This window comes from Balaenoptera acutorostrata, chromosome 3 (genome assembly GCF_949987535.1).
Source record: "Balaenoptera acutorostrata chromosome 3, mBalAcu1.1, whole genome shotgun sequence".
Classification (NCBI taxonomy): domain Eukaryota; kingdom Metazoa; phylum Chordata; class Mammalia; order Artiodactyla; family Balaenopteridae; genus Balaenoptera; species Balaenoptera acutorostrata.
Genome location: NC_080066.1, coordinates 81,114,656 through 81,127,794, shown reverse-complemented (window position 1 = coordinate 81,127,794; position 13,139 = coordinate 81,114,656). Strand labels below are relative to the sequence as shown.

The following is a 13,139-nucleotide window of genomic DNA, read 5'->3' as shown; positions in this document are numbered from 1 at the left end:
GAATCAATAGCAGAATAACTGAGGTAGAAGAAAGGATAAGTGACCTGGAAGATAAAACAGTGGAAATAACTACCGCAGAGCAGAATAAAGAAAAAAGAATGAAAAGAATTGAGGACCGTCTCAGAGACCTCTGGGACAACATTAAACACACCAACATTCGAAATATAGGGGTCACAGAAGAAGAAGAGAAAAAGAAAGGGACTGAGAAAGTATTTGAAGAGATTATAGTTGAAGACTTCGCTAATATGGGAAAGGAAATACTCAGTCAAGTCCAGGAAGTGCAGAGAGTCCCATACAGGATAAATCCAAGGAGAAACACGCCAAGACACATATTAATCAAACTATTAAAAATTAAACACAAAGAAAAAATATTAAAACCAGCAAGGGAAAAGCAACAAATAACATACAGGGGAATCCCCATAAGGTTAACAGCTGATCCTTCAGCAGACACTCTGCAAGCCAGAAGGGTGTGGCAGGACATATTTAAAGTGATGAAAGGGAAAAGCCTACAACCAAGATTACTCTACCCAGCAAGGATCTCATTCAGATTCGAAGGAGAAATTAAAACCTTTACAGACAAGCAAAAGCTAAGAGAATTCAGCACTACAACAAATGCTAAAGGAACTTCTCTAGGCAGGAAACACAAGAGAAGGAAAAGACCTACAATAACAAACCCAAAACAATTAAGAAAATGGTAACAGGAACATACATATCAATAATTACCTTAAATGTAAATGAATTAAATGTTCCAACCAAAAGACAAAGACTGGCTGAATGGATACAAAAACAACACCCGTATATATGCTGCTTACAAGAGACCCACTTCAGACCTAGGGACATGTACAGACTGACAGTGAGGGGATGGAAAAAGATATTTCATGCAAATGGAAATCAAAAGAAAGCTGGAGTAGCAATTCTCATATCAGATAGAATAGACTTTAAAATAAAGACTATTACAAGAGACAAAGAAGGACAATACATAATGATCAAGGGATCAACCCAAGAAGATAATACAACAATTGTAAATATTTATGCACCCAACATAGGAGCACCTCAATACATAGGGCAAATGCTAACAACCATAAAAGGGGAAATTGACAGTAACACAATAATATTAGGGGACTTTAACACCCCACTTTCACCAACGGACAGATGATCCAAAATGAAAATAAATAAGGAAACACAAGCTTTAAATGACACATTAAACAAGATGGACTTAATTGATATTTATAGGACATTCCACCCCAAAACAACAGAATACACTTCCTTCTCAAGTACTCATGGAACATACTTCAGGATAGATCATATCTTGGGTCACAAATCAAGCCTTGGTAAATTTAAGAAAATTGAAATCGTATCAAGTATCTTTTCCGACCACAACACTATAGGACTAGATATCAATTACAGGAAAAAAATGGTAAAAAATACAATACATGGAGACTAATCAGTACTCTACTAAATAACCAAGAGATCACTGAAGAAATCAAAGAGGAAATCAAAAAATATCTATAAACAAATGACAATGAAAACACGACGACCCAAAACCTATGGGATGCAGCAAAAGCAGTTCTAAGAGAGAAGTTTATAGCAATACAATCCTACCTCAAGAAACAAGAAACATCTCAAATAAATAACCTAACCTTACACCTAAAGCAATTAGAGAAAGAAGAACAAAAAACCCCACAAAGTTAGCAGAAGGAAAGAAATCATAAAGACCAGATCAGAAATAAATGAAAAAGAAATGAAGGAAACAATAGCAAAGATCAATAAAACTAAAAGCTGGTTCTTTGAGAAGATAAACAAAATTGATAAACCACTACAGACACAGAATTAAAAATGAAAGAGGAGAAGTAACAACTGACACTGCAGAAATACAAAGGATCATGAGAGATTACTACAAGCAAGTATATGCCAATAAAATGGACAACCTGGAAGAAATGGACAAATTTTTAGAAAAGCACAACCTTCTGAGACTGAACCAGGAAGAAATAGAAAATAGAAACAGACCAATCACAAGCACTGAAATTGAAACTATGATTAAAAATCTTCCAACAAACAAAAGCCCAGGACCAGATGGCTTCACAGGTGAATTCTACCAAACATTTAGAGAAGAGCTAACACCCATCCTTCTCAAACGCTTCCAAAAAATTGCAGAGGAAGGAACACTCCCAAACTCATTCTATGAGGCCACCATCTCTCTGACACCAAAACCAGACAAAGATACTCAAAAAAAGAAAATTACAGACCAGTATCACTGATGAATATAGATGCAAAAATCCTCAACAAAATACTAGCAAACAGAATCCAACAACTCATTAAAAGGATCATACACCATGATCAAGTGGGGTTTATCCCAGGGATGCAAGGACTTTTCAATATATGCAAATCAATCAGTGTGATACACCATAATAACAAATTGAAGGATAAAAAACATATGATCATCTCAATAGATGCAAAGAAAGCTTTCGACAAAATTCAACACCCATTAATGATAAAAACTCTCCAGAAAGTGGGCATAGAGGGAACCTACCTCAACATAATAAAGGCCATATATGACAAACCTACAGCAAACATCATTCTCAATGGTGAAAAACTGAAACCATTTCCTCTAAGATCAGGAACAAGAAAAGAATGTCCACTCTTGCCACTATTATTCAACATAGTTTTGGAAGTCCTAGCCATGGCAATCAGAGGAGAAAAAGAAATAAAAGGAATACAAATTGAAAAAGAAGAAGTGAAACTGTCACTGTTTGCAGATGACATGGTACTATACATAGAGAATCCTAAAGATGCTACCAGAAAACTACTAGAGCTAATCAATGAATTTGGTAAAGTAGCAGGATACAAAATTAATGCACAGACATCTCTTGCATTCCTATACATTAATGATGAAAAATCTGAAAGAGAAATCAAGGAAACACGCCCATTTACCATTGCAACAAAAAGCATAAAATACCTAGGAATAAACCTACCTAAGGAGACAAAAGACCTGTATGCAGAAAACTATAAGACACTGATGAAAGAAATTAAAGATGATAAAAACAGATGGTGAGATATACCATGTTCTTGGATGGGAAGAGTCAACATTGTGAAAATGACTCTACTATCCAAAGCAATGTACAGATTCAGTGCAATCTCCATCAAACTACCAATGGCATTTTTCAGAGAACTAGAACAAAAAATGTCACAATCTGTATGGAAACACAAAAGACCCCGAATAGCCAAAGCAATCCTGAGAAAGAAAAACGGAGCTGGAGGAATTAGGCTCCCTGACTTCCGACTATACTACAAAGCTACAGTAATCAAGACAGTATGATACTGACACAAAAACAGAAATACAGATCAATGGAACAGGATAGAAAGCCCAGAGATAAACCCACACACATATGGTCACCTTATCTTTCATAAAGGAGGCAAGAGTATACAATGGAGAAAAGACAGCCTCTTCAATAAGTGGTGCTGGGAAAACTGGACAGCTACATGTAAAAGAATGAAATTAGAACACTCTGTAACATCATACAAAACAATAAACTCAAAATGGATTAAAGACCTAAATTTAAGGCCAGACACTATAAAACTCTTAGAGGAGAACATAGGTAGAACACTCTATGACATAAATCACAGCAAGATCCTTTGTGACCCACCTCCTAGGGAAAGGGAAATAAAAACAAAAATAAACAAATGGGACCTAATGAAACTTAAAAGCTTTTGCACAGCAAAGGAAACCATAAACAAGATGAAAAGACAACCCTCAGAATGGGAGAAAATATTTGCAAACGAAGCAACTGACAAAGGATTAATCTCCAAAATATACAAGCAGCTCATGCAGCTCAATATCAAAAAAAAAAAAAAACCCAATCCAAAAATGGGCAGAAGACCTAAATAGACATTTCTCCAGAGAAGATATACACATTGCCAACAAACACATGAAAGGATGCTCTACATCACTAATCATTAGAGAAATGCAAATCAAAACTACGATGAGGTATCACCTCACACCAGTCAGAATGGCCATCATCAAAAAATCTACAAACAATAAATGCTGGAGAGGGTGTGGAGAAAAGGGAACCCCCTTGCACTGTTGGTGGGAATGTAAATTGATACAGCCACTTTGAAGAACCGTATGGAAGTTCCTTAAAAAATTAAAAATAGAATTACCATATGACCCAGCAATCCCACTACTGGGCATATACCCTGAGAAAACCATAATTTAAAAAGAGTCATGTACCACAATGTTCACTGCAGCACTATTTACAATAGCCAGGACATGGAAGCAACCTAAGTGTCCATCATCGGATGAATGGATAGAGAAGATGTGGCACATATATACAATGGAATATTACTCAGCCATAAAAAGAAACAAAATTGATTTATTTGTAGTGGGGTGAATGGACCTAGAGTCTGTCATACAGAGTGAAGTAAGTCAGAAAGAGAAAAACAAATACTGTATGCTAACAGATATACATGGAATCTAAAAAAAAAAAAAGGTTCTGAAGAACCTAGGGGCAGGACAGGAATAAAGATGCAGACGTAGAGAATGGACTTGAGGACTTGGTGAGGGGGAAGGGTAAGCTGGGACGAAGTGAGAGAGTAGCACAGACATACATACACTACCAAATGTAAAATACATAGCTAGTGGGAAGCAGCCGCATAGCACAGGGAGATCAGCTCAGTGCTTTGTGACCACCTAGAGGGGTGGGATAGGGAGGGTGGGAGGGAGACGCAAGAGGGAGGGGATATGGGGATATATGCATATGTATAGCTGATTCACTTTGTCATACAGCAGAAACTAACACAACATTGTAAAGGAATTATACTCCAATAAAGATGTTAAAAAAATGTAACATACTTTTTATTGGCTAGATAATACTGTACTGTAATATTAACATTATGAAGCAACTTCTACTTCTTTTGTAAACCCTTAAGAATTTGAATTTATATTCTAACACTAATAACTCTGGACCTGTGTGTGGGATATCTCCCCCAAATTCCAAAAAATTCATGATATCAGTGGATGGCTGTAGGCCTGGGCTGCCTAAAAGAGGGCAGTGGATCTAGAGATGGAAGGGGTGTTTGCCCTGCTTAATTGGATTTGTCTTTCCAGTGAGCACATTGGTGAGCAGCAAAGCTCTTGTCTCAGCCTTCCTACTGGGAATGGTTACTCTAGGTGGAGAAGTGGCAGCTGCTTGACAGGTTCTGCAAACAGATATAAATGAAGCTTAACAAGGAAACCAGGTTTACCAAGGAGGGGACAGTAGGGCTCCAATCTTGGCTATACTCTCTGAAAGATTTGTTCTTCTTGGTATCTTTAAAAGCAAGTAAATGTCATTCCAATAAACAGAATATTTAACTTCATTTGGTCCGTTCTTTCCCCCAAATGTATACTACTATGATACTCTCTGTGTTTTGTTGTACGCTTATTAACACCCTGTGGAACTTTACACGCTGCCTGCCCTAAACCATCACACTGCAGGCAGTGCTTTTTCTGTAATGGAATGCAGGGTGGGAATCAAATTTAAAATTCAAGAATGGGCAGTAACTTGAGTCATTTCATGTTTCCAGTTTTCTCCTTTGCTATCTGATTAGAAGGTGTACATATATTTTGACCTACTTCAGTGTATCTAATTATAATCATTTTAAAATCTTAATTTTTTTAATTAAGCTAAATATTTGTATAAATGATAGAAGCCTGAAGACTAGTCAGCCATGAAGAAGACAACTGGCATAAGCTCCATCTTTTAATGATCTACGGAAATCCTTACCATACAGTTCAGCAAACCCATTCATAGGCACGCGGGATGTACCAGTGACAAACTGAAGTAACCGTATTCTTTTTTCTGAGTCCATCATTACAACAGCCTGCAAAAGATAAAAGCAGCACTTAGGAACATCACTGGAAAAATCCGGTAACAAAACTATCCTGAAAAATATGCTATCAGAATTTAGTTAGAGCATTAATGATCACTTAATGAAATTTGCATGTTTCTTTTAGTTCAAGTTGTGCTTATGGGTGGTTCATGAAGTTCTTGGAACTTCATTTCCAAGGCTACATGGTAACTCTTTAGAGTGGGATTATAGCCTAATAAAGTGACAAAATTTCCTCTCAGGTGTGACTCATGGCTTTTAAAAAAATTGTTATTTACTGGTATTATTGAGTAGCATACACATTTCTGTATAAGATGGAAAATCGCATTCCAAGGAGCCATGCAGGAGTCCCAGAGAATACAACTGCAGGTGATTACAAGTTCCCTTGAAGAGTCCCAACTTTAGTAAGGAATCAAGTGCCTATCTCAGCTGTCACTACCACTTACTACATTCTGCACATTTTACTTATCTAAAAATATGTATGGAGGTTGGAACCATATCCAGAAGGTAAACGTATACAGTACAAAATCAAAGATAATTTTGGCAGGGCTATATATATTTTTTGTCTTATCTCTATTTGATCCACTAGTATAGTTAAATATGATTGAATCTACTGAAAAGTAATTTATGAAAATAGAAGCTTTCCATTACCTTCCAAAACCACTGGATGACTTGATGATTTACACTGTAGCCATTTTTGTACTTTGTGTGTTCTCTCCAGTCATTCACATCGACATCTCCCAAGCCACACATCAGAAGCTACGTAATAAGAAATGTCAAACTGTAGACATGAAAAATAATTGGAACAAAAGTCCTGTTTTAAGATAAGAACAATATTTCTTACCTCTAGTTCATTTTCATCAAAAATTTTGATAAGATCCTGTGGTATCAGTTCAAAAAATCCCTAGTAGAAAGAATATATTTAAAACCCTGGTCAGTGGGGTCAATGGACAATCCCATACTTCGTCTTCTTCCACTACACATTCATGGGCTCTTAACTGACATTTCAGTGTTGGCAAGAAAGTATACATGTCTGTTCTCTCACTGATTCCTCAAAGTGGCTATTTTAAAACTTCCCCACAATTTTTAAGTCTCCTCCTCCTCCATGTCACCCCTTCTTTACAGCAGATAATTTCTACTTGAGAGAGAAAATAGAGGCAATTCTGCAGGATGGAATTCCCTCAACCTTCTGCATCCCCATGTACCAACCAGCACCAACATCCACGAGGGCCTCCTCCCCACTGCTGTGGAGAGAGGGACCACTTCCTCTCTGTGCTTCATCTGCTTCCTCAAGGATGTCATCACTAAACCTTTACTAGCTCACTCTTTTTTTTTTTTTAATTTATTTATTTATGGCTGTGTTGGGTCTTCATTTCTGTGCGAGGGCTTTCTCTAGTTGCGGCAAGCGGGGGCCACTCTTCATCGCGGTGCGCGGGCCTCTCACCATCGCGGCCTCTCTTGTTGCGGAGCACAGGCTCCAGACGCGCAGGCTCAGTAATTGTGGCTCACGGGCCCAGCTGCTCCGCGGCATGTGGGATCCTCCCAGACCAGGGCTCGAACCCGTGTCCCCTGCATTGGCAGGCGGATTCTCAACCACTGCGCCACCAGGGAAGCCCACATGGATTTCTTGAATGATTGCGTTTTAACTCAACATCTATTCATTTACTATTTTGTCAGTATGAAAATTAATTTAAAATGGTTTAAAAAAGTCATATACTACTTTTTCTCTGACATGATAAGGACCAATATTTAAAACTTACGGACTGTACTTTGAAATTATAGAAGAGGAAACAAAATAAATACCTCTTTAAAAGCAGCCATTTGCTTCTGGATTCGGTTTACAAATCGCCATTGTATTACAAGACTAAAAGAAACAAAACATTTCATCTTTTTCACAGGAAACAAGAAAAACTGTTAAGGTACATGTATTCTGGTTAGAAACAAAAAATAAAGACTAGCTAAGCCCAAGGCAAAAACTGAACATGAGTGAGTAATATGACATGGTTACAGAAAGAAAAAAAGAACATTGAGGCTCTGACTCTGGGGTAAGAGAAAGAAGGTACAAAGAGTCTTCCCAGAAAGAAGTATAAAATTATTTCCAACAAAGAATTTACTAAATAGAGTAAAATACTTACAACAAAATACTTACTAAATATATTCCTTTTTGTTCTTATTGGTGACGACTATTTCTGATCCGCCGTTTTTCAACTCATGTTGATGGGTCTAAAATTAAGCATGATACCTTGATATGTTATTTTAGTGAAAAAAATTAAGTATACATATGATAGTTATACCAGAAACCTGGTGTTTTAAATTAAATCCATTCAAAAGCTAAGAAAACTTGAAATATTAGTTTTACTAAAATAAATATGGAATGAGTCCAATGTTAAAGAAGCAGAAATTCTTTCTGAGAGACAGCTTTCGTTACTGGAAAATAAATTTAAAAATAGAGTGCAGAAATATGTTGAGTATATGCATTATTTAACATCTAAACTTAAGTTATAACATTTCACTTAAGTTATTAAACTTAAGTTCTAAAGTTCCACAATTTATGTACCATTTTAATTAATCAAAATTTACAAACCTGTCCAAAAAGTTCTTCATCTATGACAAACCTGAGGTCCAGTTCTGTTGGATCGTTTTCAAGAATCCATCTTAGTGAATTGTAATACTCACTATCCTAAGTGGGAAAGATTGCATATTTAAAATTTGTATATACAAAGAAGATACCTGAATCTGCAGAGACAGTATGCTGAGGGTCTGAATAATTGGACAAAAGATGAAAAGGTCAGTTGGACATCTTTTACACACACACACAAGTATTACAAAGAGTTGAATGACCAGTAAGTATAAGTGCATATATCAATAGCGTGGTGCCTGCTTAAAAGTTTCGAAGTCTTTCTCTGTTTGGAAGTAGTGGAGGTACAGACTTTATTATCCAGTTAAAGGGTCAGTTTTGACATGAATCCTAACTGCCATGGATACTCAGGAGCACTCAACACCTGTTTCACATGGCCGGTGAGACTGTGTTTGAAGTGTTTAAGCAGGTCTGAGGAGGCTGTTATTTATACCTGGCCTAAGTGGAAGAAAAATCTCAAATTAAATACAAAACTTCAGTTAACCAATGCCAATAACTGTGCAATTTTATGATTTAAGAAGAATTATACTGTTCACACGAATAATGTGTCACAAAAATGGGACTTGGTAACACGGACGAGGTCTTGGAATCCATGTGTTCACACACTGTGTGATGCTATTCAGTGTAGGTTACAAAGTTATAGTCAAGGATTTAATCCTTGGATTTCTGTTTCTTTTTTTAATTTTTAAATTTTATTTATTTTTTTTATACAGCAGGTTGTTATTAGTTATCCATTTTATACATATCAGTGTATACATGTCAATCCCAATCTCCCAATTCATCACACCACCACCCACCCCCCACTTTCCCCCCTTGGTGTCCATACGTTTGTTCTCTACATCTGTGTCTCAATTTCTGCCCTGCAAACCGGTTCAACTGTACCATTTTTCTAGGTTCCACATATATGCGTTAATATACGATATTTGTTTTTCTCTTTCTGACTTACTTCACTCTGTATGACAGTCTCTAGATTCATCCATGTCTCTACAAATGACCCAATTTCGTTCCTTGTTATGGCTGAGTAATATTCCATTGTATATATGTACCACATCTTCTTTATCCATTCGTCTGTCGATGGGCATTTAGGTTGCTTCCATGTCCTGGCTATTGTAAATTGTGCTGCAGTGAACATTGGGGTGCATGTGTCTTTTTGAATTATGGTTTTCTCTGGGTATATGCCCAGTAGTGGGATTGCTGGGTCATATGGTAATTCTATTTTTAGTTTTTTAAGGAACCTCCATACTGTTCTCCATACTGCCTATATCAATTTACATTCCCACCAACAGTGCAAGAGGGTTCCCTTTTCCCCACACCCTCTCCAGCATTTGTTGTTTGTAGATTTTCTGATGATGCCCATTCTAACTGGTGTGAGGTGATACCTCATTGTAGTCTTTTTTTTTTTTTTATTTTTATAAATTTATTTATTTATTTATTTTTGGCTGTGTTGGGTCCTCGTTGCTGTGCACGGGCTTTCTCCAGTTGCGGCGAGCGGGGGCCACTCTCTGTTGCGGTGCACGGGCTTCTCACTGTGGCGACCTCTCTTTCTGTTGTGGAGCACGGGCTCCAGAGCGCAGGCCCAGCAGCTGTGGCGCACGGGCCCAGCCGCTCCGTGGCATGTGGGATCCTCCCGGGCCAGGGACGGAACCCGCGTCCCCTGCATTGGCAGGCAGGCCCCCAACCACTGCGCCACCAGGGAAGCCCCTCATTGTAGTCTTGATTTGCACTTCTCTAATAATTAGAGATGTTGAGCAACTTTTCATGTGCTTCTTGGCCATCTGTATGTCTTCTTTGGAGAAATGTCTATTTAGGTCTTCTGCCCATTTTTTGATTGGATTGTTTGTTTTTTTAATATTGAGCTGCATGAGCTGTTTATATATTTTGGAGATTAATCCTTTCTCTGTTGATTCATTTGGAAATATTTTCTTCTATTCTAAGGGTTGTCTTTTCATCTTGTTTGTAGTTTCCTTTGCTTTGCAAAAGCTTTTAAATTTCATAAGGTCCCATTTGTTTATTTTTGTTTTTATTTCCATTACTCTAGGAGGTGGATCAAAAAGGATCTTGCTGTGATTTATGTCAAAGAGCATTCTTCCTATGTTTTCCTCTAAGAGTTTTATAGTGTCCAGCCTTACATTTAGGTCTTGAATCCATTTTGAGTTTATTTTGGTGTATGATGTTACGGAGTGTTCTAATTTCATTCCTTTACATGTAGCTGTCCAGTTTTCCCAGCACCACTTATTGAAGACTGTCTTTTCTCCATTGTATATCCTTGCCTCCTTTGTCATAGACTAGTTGACCATAGGTGTGTGGGTTTATCTCTGGGCTTTCTATCCTGTTCCATTGATCTATATTTCTGTTTTTGTGCCAGTATCATACTCTCTTGATTACTGTAGCTTTGTAGTATAGTCTGAAGTCCAGGAGTCTGATTCCTCCAGCTCCGTTTTTTTCCCTCAAGACTGCTTTGGCTATTCGAGGTCTTCTGTGTCTCCATACAAATTTTAAGATATTTTGTTCTAGTTGTGTAAAAAATTCCACTGGTAATTTGATAGGGATTGCATTGAATCTGTAGATTGCTTTGGGTAGTATAGTCATTTTCACAATGTTGATTCTTCCAATCCAAGAACATGGTAGATCTCTCCATCTGTTTGTATCATCTTTAATTTCTTTCAACAGTCTTATAGTTTTCTGCATACAGCTCTTTTGTCTCCTTAGGTAGGTTTATTCCTAGGTATTTTATTCTTTTTGTTGCAATGGTAAATGGGTGTGTTTCCTTAATTTCTCTTTCAGATTTTTCATCATTAGTGTATAGGAATGCAAGAGATTTCTGTGCATTAATTTTGTATCCTGCAACTTTACCAAATTCATTGATTAGCTCTAATAGTTTTCTGGTGGCACCTTTAGGATTCCCTATGTATAGTATCATGTCATCTGCAAACAGTGACAGTTTCACTTCTTCTTTTCCAATTTGTATTCCTTTTATTTCTTTTTCTCCTCTGATTGCCGTGGCTAGGACTTCCAAAACTATGTTGAATAATAGTGGCAAGAGTGGACATGCTTGTCTTGTTCCTGATCTTAGAGGAAATGCTTTCAGTGTTTCACCATTGAGAATGATGTTTGCTGTAGGTTTGTCATATATGGCCTTTATTATGTTGAGGTAGGTTCCCTCTATGCCCACTTTCTGGAGAGTTTTTATCATAAATGGATGTTGAATTCTGTCAAAAGCTTTTTCTGCATCTATTGAGATGATCATATGGTTTTTATCCTTCAATTTGTTAATACAGTGTATCACATTGATTGATTTGCATATATTGAAGAATCCTTGCATCCCTGGGATAAATCCCACTTGATCATGGTGTATGATCCTTTTAATGTGTTGTTGGATTCTGTTTGCTAGTATTTTGTTGAGGATTTTTGCATCTATATTCATCAGTTTTACTGGTCTGTAATTTTCTTTTTTTGAGTATCTTTGTCTGGTTTTGGTATCAGGATGATGGTGGCCTCGTAGAATGAGTTTGGGAGTGTTCCTTCCTCTGAAATTTTTTGGAAGCGTTTGAGAAGGATGGGTGTTAGCTCTTCTCTAAATGTTTGATAGAATTCACCTGTGAAGCCGTCTGGGCCTGAACTTTTTTTGTTGGAAGATTTAAAATCACAGTTTCAATTTTATTACTTGTGATTGGTCTGTTCATATTTTCTATTTCTTCCTGGTTCAGTCTTGGAAGGTTCTACTTTTCTAAGAACTTGTCCATTTCTTCCAGGTTGTCCATTTTATTGGCATAGAGTTGTTTGTAGTAGTCTCTTAGAATGCTTTGTATTTCTGCAGTGTCTGTTGTAACTTCTCCTTTTTCATTTCTTGATTTGAGTCCTCTCCATCTTTTTCTTGATGAGTCTGGCTAATGGTTTATCAATTCTGTTTATCTTCTCAAAGAACCAGCTTTTAGTTTTATTGATCTCTGCTATTGTTTTCTTTGTTTCTATTTCATTTATTTCTGCTCTGCTCTTTATGATTTGTTTCCTTCTGCAAATTTTGGGTTTTGTTTGTTCTTCTTTGTCTAGTTCCTTTAGGTGTAAGGTTAGATTGTTTATTTGAGATTTTTCTTGTTTCTTGAGGTAGGCTGTATAGCTATAAACTTCCCTTTTAAAACTGCTTTTGCTGCATCCCATAGGTTTTGGATCGTCATATTTTCGTTGTCATTTGTCTCTAGGTATTTTTTGATTTCCTCTTTTATTTCTTCAGTGATCTCTTGGTTATTTAGTAACGTATTGTTTAGCCTCCATGTGTTTGTGATTTTTACGTTTTTTTCCCCTGTAATTGATTTCTAATCTGATAGTGCTGTGGTCAGAAAAGATGCTTGATATGATTTCAGTTTTCTTGAATTTACTGAGGTTTGATTTGTGATCCAAGGTGTGATCTATCCTGGAGAATGGTCCATGCACACTTGAGAAGAAAGTGTAATCTGCTGTTTTTGGGTGGCATGTCCTATAAATATCAATTAAATCTATCTGGTCTATTGTGTCATTTAAAGCTTGTGTTTCCTTATTAATGTTCTGTTTGGATGATCTGTCCATTGGTGTAAGTGAGGTGTTAAAGTCCCCCACTATTATTGTGTTACTGTCGATTTCCTTTTATAGCTGTTAGCAG

At 37.0% G+C, this 13,139-nt stretch overlaps 1 protein-coding gene across 6 annotated transcripts in view; it reads right to left on the bottom strand.

Moving 5' to 3' along the window:
- NEDD4 (NEDD4 E3 ubiquitin protein ligase) overlaps positions 1–13,139 on the bottom strand; it is a 153,311-nt gene that overhangs the window by 11,703 nt on the left and 128,469 nt on the right. For all 6 annotated transcript variants that reach the window (XM_057542378.1, XM_057542377.1, XM_057542373.1 and 3 more), the window contains 6 exons: positions 8,450–8,545; positions 8,015–8,088; positions 7,669–7,729; positions 6,710–6,769; positions 6,517–6,624; positions 5,763–5,859 (listed from right to left, as the gene is read on the bottom strand). In XM_057542378.1, coding sequence (XP_057398361.1) covers positions 5,763–5,859; positions 6,517–6,624; positions 6,710–6,769; positions 7,669–7,729; positions 8,015–8,088; positions 8,450–8,545 — 496 coding nt within the window. The remainder of the gene's footprint in view (positions 1–5,762; positions 5,860–6,516; positions 6,625–6,709; positions 6,770–7,668; positions 7,730–8,014; positions 8,089–8,449; positions 8,546–13,139) is intronic.